Source organism: Alosa sapidissima, chromosome 17 (assembly GCF_018492685.1).
Source record: "Alosa sapidissima isolate fAloSap1 chromosome 17, fAloSap1.pri, whole genome shotgun sequence".
In the NCBI taxonomy this organism is placed as follows: Eukaryota; Metazoa; Chordata; class Actinopteri; order Clupeiformes; family Clupeidae; genus Alosa; species Alosa sapidissima.
Window position 1 is genome coordinate 26,308,161 of NC_055973.1, and position 16,336 is coordinate 26,324,496.

Here is a 16,336-nt window from a genome sequence, read left to right on the forward strand (position 1 = left end):
GAGGACAAATCAAAAGGTAAAAGGTGTGTGAGTGGGAATCTCCGAAGTGTGTGAGTGGGAATCTCCGAAGTGTGTGAGTGGGAATCTCTGAATGATGTCCTGTGGATTGCAGAAATGGAATGAGTGATTGGAGACTGGTTGTAACTAAAAGCAGAGCCTTTTCTTCTCTGATTCTACTAAGTATTCAACATTCTTCCTCAGAAGCTTTGGATCTGTGGAATGCAAGATACAATCTGACCATTCTATGTACTGGTCAGGAATGGTCAATCTTCTGCAAGTCTTTGGGATGTTTAATAATGTTTCTATCCGATGGGCACATTTTTCAGTGACTGGCAGGGCCGCTGATTTTTCAGGTATTCAGTCCAGGTATTTCCTTGTGGTCAAGTCAAGTCATTTTTATTTATATAGCACATTTTTGTATGCACAACCCAAAGCACTCCGCATACAAGACTGACACAAGACAAAAGATGCCGGATAGAGCAGCATAGTTCCATTCTTGATCAACCTCAAGCAACTATGTGTCATAGGCATGCTTGATCACCCTCAAGCACACCGTGGATTTTTTTAAATTTAATTTATATAGTATATTTAGTATTTAGTTTTGTTTTTTCTTATCTTCTACTGTCTCTATTGTATAGTGGAGTTTTGTTATATGTTTATACTTATATTTACCATTTCTGCTGTAAGTGCATGTTGTGTGTGATGTCTGTATGCTACTGAGACCTTGAATTTCCCCTTGGGGATCAATAAAGTATCTATCTATCTAGTTACCAGCATACCAGTGACACCAAGACATACAAGACAAACAACAAACAAATGAACAAATAATAAAAAGTAAAAAATCAAAATGAAATAAAATAAAATAAATAATAATTAAGAAAATTACATGTTAAATTAGTCCAATTGGTTTGCGTCGAAAAATATTATTCAGTCCATTGCAACAAGAGCGAGGCATCCGGGGCAAAGGGAGTTGGTGTGTGGACAAGTGGGAGACTAAAGGTGACACTCCTCTGCTAGAAGTTGAGAGAGATGCTTGAGCAGACTGCTGGAAGATGCTGTGCTGTGTAGAAGGCCGTTGGCAGGCAGCGAGCATTTAAGCTGAAACATATCCATGCAATGACTTATGTTGACATGTGACTATTGACCCTGAGGCAATGTGTCGAAACGTCAGTCAATTATTTGCACCACAGTAAAAAAAGTTTAAAAGTATTCGGAGTGCTCCGGTCATCCCTGGGTTTAGCCTCCTAGAAGTAGCCCAGCCTGTCTTTCTGATCATATGGTCCTGGACTGTGAGCTACCAAAGAGGCTTGAACACAAGTGACACCCTTCTTACATATTATTTTAACATGTGTTGCTTTGCTTCAGGCTGTGCGGTTGCCATGTCTAGGAGAGGCCCCCAGCAAGGTGATGAGAGCCAAGACCATCAGGAAGCTGAAAACAGTGACTTTACAGTTCAAATGCATTTATAATGCATGTATGTGTATATATATATATGGGGCAGCCGTGGCCTACTGGTTAGGGCTTCGGACTTGTAACCGGAGGGTTGCCGGTTCGAACACCGACCAGTAGGAATGGCTGAAGTGCCCTTGAGCAAGGCACCTAACCCCTCACTGCTCCCCGAGCGCCGCTGTTGATGCAGGCAGCTCACAGCGCCGGGATTAGTGTGTGCTTCACCTCACTGTGGGCTCACTGTGTGCTGAGTGTGTTTCACGGATTGGGATAAATGCAGAGACCAGATTTCCATCACGGGATCAAAAGAGTATATATACTTATACTTACAAACAAGAGCACTGTGAGTACTAAGGCTTTCGTCAATATGGAGATTTTCCATTAGGCTAAACTATTCATCTCCTCCTTTCCCCTGGAACACTTTGGGTTGGTTGGAGTGGGATGCCTTTTTCTTCTGTTCTGAACACGATTTGCAATTCTACCCCATGTTCTTTTAGCGAAAGCAATAATGTGCCAGAAGAAGGTCAGGATGAAAGCCACAACGACCAGGATGATATGCCCGGGAGTAGTACATAGCAGACAAGTATCTGGAGAATTTGAAAACATGTCAATACAAGTAAAGGGACGGAAGTAAGTCTAATTCCATAGTCTCATACACAAGTTTCATGGGGCTTCAGTGATATACTATACTACTATACTATACTATACTAAACTTAGCACAAAAAGTAAGGAAATTTGTATTTGGTAGATTATTTGTCTGTGGTAAATAAATCTTATACCGCTGGAAAGCCTGTTTAGTTCCCTTTCAAATAGTGCCCCATTTGTAAGGAACATGCATTAGTGGGATGAGCAGCAGCGCTGAATATGTGGGTTGCGCCCATGAAACATTGCCAAATCTTCTCTGCCATTGCCAAACAGCTTTTTTTATTGCCAAAAAGCATTGTTACCACAGAGCAGTGTTGTAGTACTCGAGTCCGAGACTCGGACTCGTGTCCGAGTCATGAGATAAATTTAGAGACTCGTGACTTGACTTGGACTTGAGCACTGAATGACTCGTGCATTCGCACTCGCGATGACTCGTCAAGGACTCGACTTTTTTTTGTAATATATCATAAGGCTTTAATTGTAGTATGTCATTAGGCTATAATTTGCTATATGATCTGAATTATTTGTAATACTAATTTTAGTGCAAGGGAATGTTAGGCTGCTGCTTCGTGTCATACATCGCAAGTCACGTAATGTTCACATGCAAAGCAAACTAACGTTAACTTTAACACCAAAATGCCTGGAGACATGGTCGCCGCCATTTCAATGTAGTATTGCCAGGCAATACTAGTTCTCATACATGACATGACCTAAGATTACACTCAGCCTAGGCTAAACATCACACACTGCTGCTGGACCGCGCCAATAGCTGATCATCATGACTTGGTGAACAGTGTTTTTCCTGACTGACGCGAGAAGCAAGGTTCCATTCATTCATTTTCATTTGGGGCGTGCCATGCCGTGCTTCTGTCTGTTAATTTGCAGCAGGCTATTATCGGATCGAAAGAAAAATAAACTAAAAGTTTCCCCGATCAAGATATAGCATACTTCCTAATTTTGGTGTCATAAAATATAGAAGCATAGCCTAACATTAAATTGTAGCCTAGTAGAGTGTCAATGTAGAGTGTCAATGTACGTGTCTGCGCAAGTGAAACTGACAAATTGAACCTCTCGTGGGTAGGCCAAAAACAACTATATTTAAAACCACGAATGAAGTGGATTACTGTTACTGTTCAAACGAGCGATTTGATAGCCTAATCCACTACACGAAAAAAAAGGAAATAGCATCTTGTTCTATTTCTAACATATATCGTACTATAATATAATACTATACTATAATATCGTAGAAAATAGTAGCCTACAGCGATGGCAGCTTAAAAAAAATATTTATTTCACTCATCTCGCTGAAATGAACGTAGAATATGGCCTGTTGCTCAAAGAAATTAATTAGGCAGATGATCTGCATCTCCGTTAACCGAAAGCTAGTTTTCATCTCCATGGTTGACATGAAATATGTCTCCATAGTGTCAGTGAAGTGATAACATTATGCAGTTGCAAGTAGCCAAAAATGCCCGGGGGAGGCCCTTTTATGATCCACACTCTTACAACATAGGCCTACTCCAACGTCCATCTACAGAGTACAATTGTCAGCAGTCAGTAACAGCATAATGTAACTTAATGGCCTGTGTGATCGGGATGTGGATTGCTCATTTATTATGAGTAGGCCTATAGGCTATGGTAGGCTATGGTATGGTATTCTCTCCGATATAATAAATAAAACACATTGGGTTTGGCAAGAAATTGGGCAATACTACTTTCACACAAGTGATGGCACCCCTGCTTGGAGACCGTCCGTTGTCAGTTTTGCTTTTAAGTATTTCATCTGCAATGGGAAAAAATGGAACGACATGTAAGCTTACTTTAGTACTGGACTTGGACACGACTTGATCGATAGGGACTCAACTCGGACTCGACGTGGATCAATAGTGACTCGACTGGGACTTGACTCGGATGAGTAGTGGACTTGACTTGGAATTTTTTTTTTAATGACTTGGACTTGAACACTGGGGACTCGAACCTGGACTTGGACTCGAGGCATAGTGACTTGACTACAACACTGCCACAGAGAAATAATCTAGCAAACACAAATTTCCTTACTTTTTGTGCTAAGTATATATATTTATATATATCTTAATATACTCAGAAACATGTGGAAATATCACTATACAAGATACTTTGATAAATACAACAATTACATTGTTAATTTGTGGTGTGATTATATGCCAGTGACGAGTATACATGTGTACGGTGTTCATTTTAGGACATCCTCAGACTCAAACATCGGTCATCTTCAGACAAAACTGCTTCAAACCAAACTGCCTCAGAAAAACATCTCTAAGGAGTCAGGTCTCAGAAAAAACGCTGTCAGAAAAAGTGGAGTCAGGTCTCAGAAAAAACGCTGTCAGAAAAAGTGGAGTCAGGTCTCAGAAAATCAGGTCTTTGTGATCAGGCTACTTTAACAAACTCTTAGTCAGCTGTCCTCTGATTTACCAATATCTAGGCGATATTTGTAACATTTATTTTGTATTTGGCCCGTTATGAAATCATGTGGAACAATTTAAACACATTGTAAAACTTAAAGCCCAAATTTGGAGACATCAATGCATGTCGAAATTTACTGCAAATTCAAAACTGGATTACTCTGGAACGGCTAACCGTACAGGGGACCGCTTTACACCTTTATGTTCGGTAAGGTCTGCTGTTTATTCTGATATGTGGTTTGTCATGTGTTAAAAGAAGGGTTCGTAAAGTATTCCACCGAGATGAATGGGTAGGGAGATCATGGACGCAAAACCTTCAGTAGAATGTATGATTAAATTGAATTATATTATTTACTTTTCTCGCGAACCGTTCAACACAGCAATTATCGGCCTAACATCGTTTAAAAGCTGAGAAAAAGCTCTTTCATGTGACATCACTTGTGATGTCTGTGTGATGAATAGGCTACTTCGCGAGTAGTTCAACTGAGAACAATGGGTGAATTTGGACGCACTTTCTTGCGATGTCACTTTCTCCACTGCGTAAAAGACTAAATTAATTTGCGCTGTGAATGCGAAGATTATTTTGACAGGCCGCAGGCTAAATAAAAATCGCTATTAGTAGGACACAAAGCAGAATATTGAAAGAAGGGGGCACCAAGGCCACCGTGGCCTGTAAACCTATGATTTTCAAAGGGGCTTCACGGCCAACGCAAGGGGCTACCACAGCTGTCGTGAAATCCCTGCCAGTGACAGAATAACGTATTAAGCATAATATTAAACTCACCGTTCTGTATCCGTCGTCTTCTTCTGTCCCCACAATAACTTTTCATTTGAGACTTTTTCGTCTGACTCTGTTTTTTCTGACAGCGTTTTTTCTGAGACCTGATTTTCTGAGACCTGACTCCACTTTTTCTGACAGCGTTTTTTCTGAGACCTGACTCCACTTTTTCTGAGGCAGTTTGGTTTGAAGCAGTTTTATCTGAGGATGACAGAGGTTTTTCTTACGCTGAGGCAGTTTTGTCTGAAGATGACAGAAGTTTTTCTGAAGCTGAGGCAGTTTTGTCTGAAAATGACAGATGTTTTTCTGAGTCTGACACCTGAGTCTGGTTTTTCTGACGCTGAGGCAGTTTTGTCTGAAGATGACAGAAGTTTTTCTGACGCTGATGCAGTTTTGTCTGAAGATGACAGAGGTTTTTCTGACGCTGAGGCTGTTTTGTCTGAAGATGACCGATGTTTTTCTGAGTCTGACACCTGAGTCTGAGGATGTCCTAAAATGAACACCGTACATGTGAGTAAGTGATCAGAGTAAGTGATCCTGCAATTCACTGCGGTGAATATGAATAAAAACTAAGCATACTGCAAAAATATACCTGATATAGTTTCCCTGGAAGTACCAACATCTGCATTCACCTTTTTTTTTCACTGTATTCATCAAGATACACGCATGTGGAAAGAGATAATATATGGTATAGCTCCTTTCTCAAACAGTATCATGCATTAATACAGTTAAGAGAAGGTAAGATATCATGCATTAATACAGGTAAGAGAAGGTAAGATATCATGCATTAATACAGGTAAGAGAAGGTAAGATATCATGCATTAATACAGGTAAGAGAAGCCCAGGTTGTACTTACAGTCATCTTTGACTGCAACATTGACTGTGTTGAAGATTCTCTTGGTCTTGCTATGCGTCACAGTGAACACTCCCACATCAGATTGAGTCACATCAGCAAACATCACAAAGTGGCTCTGGGCAGAACATCTGGTGTATTCTCTGACGCATAAGGGCACAGCTTCCTCCACAATACAAATCAGCTTATCAGTGGAGTTGCTCAGACCTGCCTTGCGAAACGTCACTCTCACTGGCTCTGAACTTAGAAGATTGATGATCAGAGGATCACCAACCAGGACCGAGACACTCTTGTGGTGAGCTATTTGGAAAAAGAGTAAAACTAATAAATGTGAAGATGCATAGAATTTTCAATTGAAAAGGACATTACCGGTATTAAGTCTGACTTACGTAAAAGGCTCAGTGTAATATCACAAATAACTTTGTCATCACAGTAGCCTTCATACCATCCCTCGTCTCCAAGTGCCACTTGCTGGAGCGAGAGGGAGATGTTCCCAGAGAGAATATGTGTCGCTCTGTTCTCAAAATCTTTTTCTTTGACAGTACAAAGTCCATTTTTACAGATAGCAATTGTTCTGAAAGGAACAGGTCTCACTTTGATCCATTTAACATCACCTCTACAAGGCTTCTCACAAGGCAAGCTCACAGTTGTGTTGAACGTGGCATTTATTTTCTTTATATCAAGTGTGGTAGAGAGGTCTGCAAGCAGAACTGTGAGGGAAGTAGATATACATGAAGTTTTTTTTTCACAACAACAAAAAACCCTCTATATGACAATTAAGTTCTTCATTTAATCAGTAGACACTAACTTGTTGTCAAGATAATCAAGATTCCCATGATCCCTGAGAGGTGCATACAGTGAAGTCCTGTAGAAAAGACTGCAAGCATGGACATACCAGGGATTATTGAACATAATGCAAGTGAAGCAATCATGTTGCTCTGTCAAGATCTTGACAGTGCAATAACTTTAAAAGAACCATATGTAAGATTGTGGCTAAAACTGGTACTGCAATCACTTTCAAAATACTGTAGAGCAGTGTATCCCCTCCCCCTCCCCCCTGACTGGCAGAGCTGGCAACCCGGATGCCGAAACACTACTGACTTTGTTATTAGTAGATAGGTGGAGGGTAACAATATCCTGGCCGGACTACTGTTGTCAGTGATATAAGTATTTGAAATGAACTCGATTTCTTAATGTCTAGTGACATATCAGGGCCATTTTATGATTAATTGAAATATATTTCTTATATACGGTTCCTTTAAAAACGACCAGATAACAATGTGAAGGCATTTGTGGATGGTTCGGGTGTTCTTCCTATAGCTCAAGGTAAGCTATTTCGTTGCTCTGACTGGTGAGTGCAGAGGCATTTCCCCCACTGTATCGGTTGAAAAACACGCCCCATAATCACATCCCAATGGAGCAGTATCAGACTCAAATTCTGACTAGAATTGAGTATGACAATGTCAGGCTAAGCAAGCAGGGACATACCAGGGATTATTGAACATAATGCAAGTGAAACAAAAGGAGAGAGCAGTCACCACCAGGCCCCCAAAGCCGTATTTATGCGGTACCAAACCTACAATTTGACCACAGCGCCAAAGAACAAAGCTTGTTGGTATGGCAGTGAAAGCGCATAGTCAAGCGTAGTGCACTAGCAGCTGAGGAGGTGAAAAGACTATGAGAGTGCATGTGCTTCTGTTAGGCCTTCGGGTGTTTTTTTCATTGTCACGTGATTTTCACCCACAGGAATGTCAATGAAAGTTGTGCAATGGAAAATTACAACAACAGATCTGATCACACAGACCTGAGTGAGGTGAAAAATAAAATCCTCATTGGGAAGACAAGTTGATAAAAATCAAGATAGGATATGAGGAATACTAAACCCTGTCAGCAATGTCCCACCAGTTTCAAACAAAAGAGAGACCAACTTAAAACACTTTTTGTGGTCTGCTTTTATCAAACAACTATAGTTGGTATCTTCTTCAATTTAATGTTGAAGTAAAGGCCTATAGGTCAAGTGAAGGTCTATAGTTATGTGTTATGGAACATACAGCAGAAATTATATCAACTTTTTACAACACAAACATTGTTAACTCCAGTTAGCATGTTAGGAAGTTTCTACCACTGTTAAAAACCTTACCTTATGTGGCCAATGTCTTGAAAAGGTTATCTCTATTATTGCCAAAGAAGAAAAAAGTCTCTACTGTCCCTCTTGAGTAAATGTAAATATCAGTTTATAATCAGATTCTGTCTGCTGACTGGAACAACGTGGCTGACGATGCTAAATGAAGAGCCATCATCTTCTTCTTCTTCTTCTTCTTCTTCTTCTTTCGGTTTTTATGGCGGTTGGCAACTAACTTTAATGGTGCATTACCGCCACCAACTGGACTGGAGTGTGGTACTGGAGTCTAACCTTTCCTAATAGGATGCAAACAAAACAAAACAAACAAAACAAAACAAAAGATCATACTAAATTCTTTTAATTAGTCCTGTATTCCTCAGGAAGCCAATTACATAGTTTACACACATTTCCCCTGTGTTTCTTTGCAGAATTTCTTCTAAGTTTAGCCTCAGCTGTTCTCCTTGTAATTGTGAGACTAGTCTTTGTCTTTCTTCCTGTTATTTGTTACAGTGTAAAATAACATGCTCTATAGTCTTTGGACTACCACAGAATTCACAGTTGCCATCAGCATGCTTCTTCATTATTAACAAAGTTTTATTTAGACGTGTGTGTCCATACCTCATTCTAGAAAATACATCCTCCTCCTCCTTGCTTCTATTCGTATTTCTGCTCTTTCCCACTTTATTCTGAATATTATAGAACTGTCTTCCAGTCTGCCCATAATGTTTGCCATTTACCCTTAACTATGTTTTTGACCATACTTTTAATTTCTGCTTTGCTGTAGTTTACTTCAACATCTACATTAGAATGTCTAGCTGCTTGCTTAGCACTTTTATCAACCATTATGTATCAACCATGTTGTTAGTCGCTTTGGTTAAAAAAGTCGCTTTGGTTAAAAAAGCGTCAGCCAAATGTAATGTAATGTAATCTGCTAACTCATTTCCTATAACTCCTATACGAGCTGGTACCCATACCAGAGTTATAGCAATTCCTGACTTTACTAGATTATTTGCAACTTTCAGTATATCATACACAATGTCCTGCCTTGACTTTGACTGAAATGTTTTAATACTGATCAAAGCTGAGCTGGAATCTGAAGCAATTACTGCCTTCCTTGGCCTATTGACCTCCACCCAAAGCAAAGCTAGCCACACAGCAATCAATTCCGCTGTGTGAACTGCTAAATCATCACTGATTCTTTTTCCAACTTTAATGTTTAATTTTGGAATGACATAAGCAACACCCATTCTTTTATCAGTTAGTTTAATTGCATCGGTATATATAGTTATATCCTCACTATACCTCTCCATTAAATAGGTCTGTATTTGGCCATGTCATTATTTTGTTTTTCTTCTAATAATCCCAAATCAGTGGACACCTCCCTAGAAACCCATGGTGGAGTATCTGGGAAAGGTACAGTGGGACTTATTTTTAGTTCATTAAACCCCATTTCATTTACTTTACCATTGATGACCCAACCAAAACTTCTGACGCTCTTGGTATTTCCACGCTCTTGGCATTGCTTCAATACCGACTGACTCATATGACATTCATTATGACCTCTCAAGTTTGCCCAATACACAAGGGCCAGCTGATCTCTTCTAAGGTGAAGAGGCATTTCTCCCATCTCCACCTGGATAGCTGTTACTGGCGTGGTTTTGACAGCACCACAGCATAACCTTAACTCCTGATTCTGGATCACATCCAACTTATTCAGCCAAGTTTTGGCTGCAGAGCCATATATTATGCAACCATAGTCAAATACAGACCTGATCAATCCTGTATAAATTGTTCTTAGAGCAGGTCTACTTGCTCCCCACTCCACTCCACATAGACACCTCATTACATGTAATACCTTCTTACATTTATCAATTATTTTTTGAATATGCACTGCCCATGTTAACCTTTGATCTAACCATATGCCCAAGTATTTAAAGGAATCAACCCTTTCTAACTCATTATTGGATAACTTCACTTGTATTTCCTTAGCCAATTTCTTCCTAGAGAAAAACATTGTTTTGGTCTTATCAATTGAGATTCTAAAACCCCACCTAATAGACCATTTACCAACTACATCAACTGCTTGCTGTATTTTATTCGCCACAAATTCTACATTCCTCCCTCTTTTCCATAAAGCCCCATTATCTGCAAACAATGCTACATCTACAAAACTCTCCACTTCCTTAAAAATGTCATTTATCATGATAGAAAACAACAAAGGACTGATAATACTCCCTTGCGGGATACCATTTTCTACCTGATAGCTCTCACTTGTCACCCCATTTATCCTCACCATTATTGTTCTTTTCTGACAAAAAATTCTTAATCCATGTGAAAAACTCTCCCTTTTATTCCCATATGATTTAACTTAATCAAAAGTCCTTCCTTCCACATCATGTTGTATGCTTTCTCAATATCACAAAAGACATCCACCACTGACTCCTTATTTACTTGAGCTCGTCTTATTACATCCTCCAAGAATACTAAAGGATCCATAGTACCTCTTCCCCTTCTAAAACCACTCTGATAATTATGTATCAATCCTTTAGACTCAACTATATATATAAGTCTATCATTCATAATTCTTTCCATTGTTTTCCCCATTTGAGATGTAAGTGCTATTGGCCTGTAGTTGTTAGGAATCTTTGGATCTTTCCCAGGTTTTGTAATAGGGATAACTATAGATTCTTTCCATGCTCTTGGAATAATTCCCTCTGTCCATACCTTATTATATAGAAACAATAACACTTTCTTTCCTTTGTCAGTTAAGTTTTCCAACATAGCATAACAAAAATGCTCAGGGTGGGAATCCTCTGGGGAAGTCCAAACAAATAGCTCAAAAACTGTCAGCTGTCCGGTGTTTGTGATTAGCCCAATTATGGCAAGATGGTCCAAAAACGTAACCTATCTACCAGCCTTGACATGCCAAGAAATCGAAACATGGACAGATGAACAGGTCAGCACCCCTAAATGAATTAAGAAAAAAAGGATACAGCAACTGGATTGAACGTTATATCCACGATGTTAAAGGTAAGACGATATGGCTAACTGCTAACTTAATACCACTTTATTTATTAACTGGGTTGCACCGATAAACCTGTATTAAGGCACGGCCTTGTCTGTCATTTCTCCTCAGAACAACTCAGGCTTTAAACCAGCCTGATTTTAGTAGCCAGTGAGACCGTTTCACGTGGATATACTATTGAATTTTGAGCTCTAGGTAACGTAAGTGTTATCATTAGCCTTAAACTGCCGACAGAGATGTAAACTTCTTGTGTCACAGCGGAATACTCCGTTAGCCAGGCTGTCTTACTAACCAAACTAAACTATAACCTATGTTTTTTTTTGTGCAACCCACGTCGTAGCTTAATTTATCTCCCTGTTTATCCTTTCATTTTATTGGCTTATTTTCGCAGAGATTTAACAAAGGCGAAGTTGTCTACTAATGCAAGTTATGTTCTGCTTTCAGTCAGGGTTGAGGAGGGTGGGACTAATGCCAATATTGTCAGGGTCAGGGCGAAGGCATCCCAGTATGTTTAAAAATGAGCCAGCTTACAGGGTACAGGCTAATGATGTCAAATTAGCATACTATATATTTTTCCCTAGACGAACTTAACACTTTGTGTGGTCTGAGCAACAGGCTTTGCATAAAGACTTAGCCATAAACAAGTTTTAAATATATATATATATACGAGTTGGACATTCTACTGTCTGCTATTCCAATGGATGCATGCCCATTATTAATCCTTGGCGATTTTAATATTAATTTGGATAACTCGTCTTCAATTGACTTCCTGTCCTTACTCTCCTCATTTAATATCACACGTGTCCACAGTGCTCCTACTCACAAGGCTGGTAAAGATCTTGATTTAATTCTGGTACGTAACTGTAATACAGACAACGTTTTGGTTAATCCATTACATGTATCGGATCATCACTTTATCAGATTCTCGCTCAGATTGCGTCTCTTGGATAACCCAGCAGCTCCTCCCCCGATAATTTCGTTCCGGCGTAATCTCAGAAGCCTCTCAAGCGACCATTTTGCAACATTAGTAACATCTGCTTTACCTACTCCTAGCTCATTCTTGGCACTTGAGGTTAATGACGCTACAGAGATTCTCTGCTCTACACTGGCATCTTGTCTGAATGCAGCATGTCCTCTTTCCTCAAGACCTACTCGTTCTAAACCTCGCCATCCATGGCTGACGAACAGTATAGTCTCAGTACGAAAGGAACTTAGAGCTGCTGAGAGGAAATGGCGTAAATCCAGAGATGGAAATGATCTTAGTAACTACCAGTCTTTGCTGTCATCCTTTTCATCCACTGTTACACTTGCAAAAAAGGCATTCTATCAAAGCAAGATTGAGAGCGCCACTGACAGTAGAAAACTTTTTTCTACTTTCAAATCTCTTCTCAATCCTCCACCACCACCATCAACTACTTCACTGTCAGCAAATGATTTTGCAACATTTTTCACTGAAAAAGTTGCTAAAATAGTGCTCAGTTTGATGCTCCTATAAGGAGGGCTTTGCCTTGTGTTAGTATGACCGCATCATTTGACTCTTTCTCTCCTCTTGATGAGGAAGCAGTCTCTCAACTGCTTCAGCGATGTCGTCCAACAACATGCCCATTAGATCCTGTCCCGTCCACTCTTCTACAGTCTATCTCACCCGCTGTTCTACCAGCAGTCACACATGTATTTAATGCTTCACTCAGTTCTGGAATAGTTCCTTATTCTTTTAAACAGGCTAGGGTTACACCTCTGCTAAAGAAAAGTACACTTAATCCAACTGAGGTGAAGAACTACAGACCTGTCTCCCTTCTTCCTTTCTTGTCAAAGGTTTTGGAGAAAGTGGTCTTCAAGCAAGTTTGTGACTTTCTTCATCAGAATAATCTACTAGACCCTATGCAGTCTGGTTTCAAGAGTGGTCATTCTACTGAAACTGCTCTTCTGTCTGTGACTGAAGCATTGAGAGTAGCTAAGTCCTCTGCTCAGTCATCAGTATTAATTCTACTAGATTTATCTGCAGCCTTTGATACTGTTAACCATGACATTCTCCTATCTATACTATGTGAACTGGGAATTTCTGGAAAAGCTCTTGACTGGTTTGAATCTTACCTTAAAGGGCGTTCTTTCAACGTGTCTTGGCAGGGACAGGTATCTAAGTCTCATGACCTCACCACAGGTGTGCCTCAGGGATCAGTATTAGGACCCTTGCTTTTCTCTATTTACACCACTTCCTTAGGTGATACCATTCGCTCCCATGGATTTGACTATCACTGTTATGCAGACGACACTCAACTTTACCTGTCTTTCCCACCTGATGACTCTAGTGTTTCCCACCGAATTTCTGCGTGCCTTAAGGATATTTCAGCCTGGATGAAAGATCGGCACCTTCAGCTTAATCTCTCAAAAACAGAGTTTTTGGTGTTTCCAGCTAAAACAGCTATTCCCCAACAGATTAACATCCAGCTTGACTCAACTTCACTGACCCCAACTAGATCGGCACGAAACTTGGGCGTTGTAATTGATGACCGACTTAACTTCTCTGAGCATATAGCTTCTATTGCAAAATCATGTCGGTTTATGCTTTACAACATTAGGAAGATCAGACCTTATCTGACACAAGATTCCACACAACTTCTTGTTCAGACCATGGTCATCTCTAAGCTGGACTATTGTAATTCACTATTAGCTGGCTTACCCGCTTGTGTAACAAGATCATTACAGCTGATTCAAAATGCTGGAGCATGCCTGGTCTTCAATCAGCCAAAGAGGACACATGTAACTCCTCTGCTAGTTACTCTCCATTGGCTCCCTATAGTAGCCAGAATTAAATGTAAATCTCTCACTTTGGCCTATAGGACACTAACTAGATCTGCTCCTAGTTATTTTAATTCAATAATCAAGCCTTACATCCCCAACCACCCACTGCGGTCTTCTGGTGAGCGTATGTTGTGTCGACCAGTCATGAAAACTGGGTCTAATTCCAGACTCTTTTCTTCAGTGGTTCCATGTTGGTGGAATGAACTGCCCAGTGCTCTCCGTTCCTGTGGTAGTTTTGGGTCGTTTAAGAGGGGTCTAAAGACATTCCTATTCAACATATACTTAGTTGTTTAAGCGCTTATGTGTTATGGTTTATATAATGTTGTTTTATTTTAATTGGGCTGTTAATTAATTTGACATTATTGTTTATTATTGATATTCTCCTTAATGTAGTCTTAGCATGTCATTGTTTTATATTATTGATTGAATTGACATTATTGTTTATTATTGATATTCTCCTTAATGTAGTCTTAGCATGTCATTGTTTTATATTATTGATTGAATTGACATTATTGTTTTATTATTGCCTTTCCCCTTTTTTACATTGCTTTTTATTAGGCTATTGCTTGAATTGATATTAAGTGATGTGAAGTTGCAATGGATGAACTGCCCTACTTGTGATTGTTTAGAGATTTTAAAGGTTTTATAACAATGCTACAAATTTTGTGGCTAGTGCTACAAATCTATTCACCTTCGCAGCGCCAGTAGGCTACTTTCTCTGCGGCCCGCACACACACACACACACACACACACACACACACACACACAGGCATGCCAAACAAGCATACACAAACGTTTCAAGAGTGGGGGTGGAGTAGAAGATGGATACAAATTGATTAGTGTGATTTATGTTCGCGGAACGGATGTACAGGACTGAGCGGCGGTCATATTTTGTACCGCTATGCGGTACATCTAGTTTTTGTGGAGAGAATGTGCAGGAATGAGCGGCGGTCATATTTTATACTGCTTTGCAATACATCTAGTTGAATACTGCATCCATACTGTATACTGCTTCTAACAATCTGTGTTTCCTCGAGACAAACTCTCCTCGCTGATTAGAACATCTCTGCTGAAGGAAGCTGACCTCCAGGCTATAGGGAGAATATTGGTTGAAGATTGACTGGGCCAAAAAGATTCTACTGAGACTTTTATTTCATCACCGCTGCCTTTACAGCTGAATCTCTTGCTGAGAGAAAGTAAGTAAGTGAGTGTGTGTGTGTGTGTGAATTTGTTTTATGTGAGTTAGCTCTAACAACGATGATGACATTTGGATCAAGTAATTAACTGTAATTTTTGTGTCCTTTTAGTGCGCACACTGTCTCCATGACACAAACAGCACTGGCTCTGTCGTGTTGTGCCTTTGTGAATTAGAACAGACCCAAAGGAAGGACACACACACTCATACACATCATCCATAGCTATCACCCCATCTTGTTGCAGTCAAAGGCTTTTTGGCATGCACCCCAATAAGCGCTTTGTTTACACTGTCTCTTCATTGTCTTTCTTTTCACAGGTCTGGCCAACTGGCTTTTTATCATAGCCATAACAAGCCGATATGATTTGGCCACCCAGATGTGTCTCTTGTGCTGTGGCCAAGTTTTCTGTTGAAATATGAGGGGGATAAAAACCCGATACGCTGATCAACCCATCAGCCTTTATTTCCAAATGATAGAAAAGATGTCAACGGAGGTTGCATGCACAGATTGTACTCGAATAGAGAATGATCAGTGGGAAGAGACAGACAGACGAGCAAAGACACAAAGAAATAGTTCAAGAGGAAAATGTACAAAAAAGATGGATAACTCAACTGAATGTTATTATTAATGACTAGACTTACTGTAGCAGCACCTGGTTGATTGGAAAAACATATTTTAGTCAAAACTGCACCACTTTAACACATTTAAATTAACAATATTGTACAGTGGGAAAACTGGACCATAGTTATGTTGTGAAATGGAATGAAATGAAACGGATGTAGATTAAACAATACAAAAACATAAATAATGATATTTCAAGAAGGAACAACCTAAATGTCAGACTGATTCCAATTCTACATTTATATATGGCAACAATAATATCACTGCAGCTGGGCCAGGAACAAGGATGACAGAGCCAGAACATTAGTGTCACCCAATATCCAGGCTCATAAGAACATAAGCTCGTTTGAACATCCAATATCCAGGCTCATATGTATACCAGGCTCTCTCTCTCTCACTCACTC

The 16,336-nt window shown here is 39.8% G+C and overlaps 1 protein-coding gene across 3 annotated transcripts; it reads right to left on the minus strand.

Moving 5' to 3' along the window:
- Nucleotides 1–1,712: 1,712 nt before the first annotated feature.
- On the minus strand, nt 1,713–8,773 carry LOC121687873. 3 transcript variants are annotated; one of them, XM_042067015.1, is made up of 6 exons: nt 8,307–8,773; nt 6,975–7,043; nt 6,556–6,876; nt 6,170–6,466; nt 5,906–5,957; nt 1,713–2,036 (listed from the first exon to the last, which is right to left on the minus strand). In XM_042067015.1, exons 2-6 carry the CDS (start codon nt 7,018–7,020, stop codon nt 1,943–1,945), a joined length of 810 nt encoding a protein of 269 aa, XP_041922949.1. In that variant the 5' UTR covers nt 7,021–7,043; nt 8,307–8,773; the 3' UTR covers nt 1,713–1,942. The 3 variants fall into 3 exon arrangements, with proteins under 3 accessions (XP_041922949.1, XP_041922948.1, XP_041922950.1); XM_042067014.1 differs by lacking the exon at nt 5,906–5,957; XM_042067016.1 differs by lacking the exons at nt 1,713–2,036; nt 5,906–5,957 and adding an exon at nt 5,743–5,803.
- Between the last annotated feature and the right edge of the window lie 7,563 nt (nt 8,774–16,336).

Excerpts from the sequence above, each read along its gene's own strand:
- LOC121687873 (XM_042067014.1), bottom strand. The coding sequence starts at position 7,020 with ATGCACCTCTCAGGGATCATGGGAATCTTGATTATCTTGACAACAA. Across the intron at positions 6,467-6,555 it reads TATTACACTGAGCCTTTTAC|CTCACCACAAGAGTGTCTCG; the intron begins GTAAGTCAGACT and ends TTTTCCAAATAG. Across the intron at positions 2,037-6,169 it reads TGTTGCAGTCAAAGATGACT|ATACTTGTCTGCTATGTACT; the intron begins GTAAGTACAACC and ends CAAATTCTCCAG.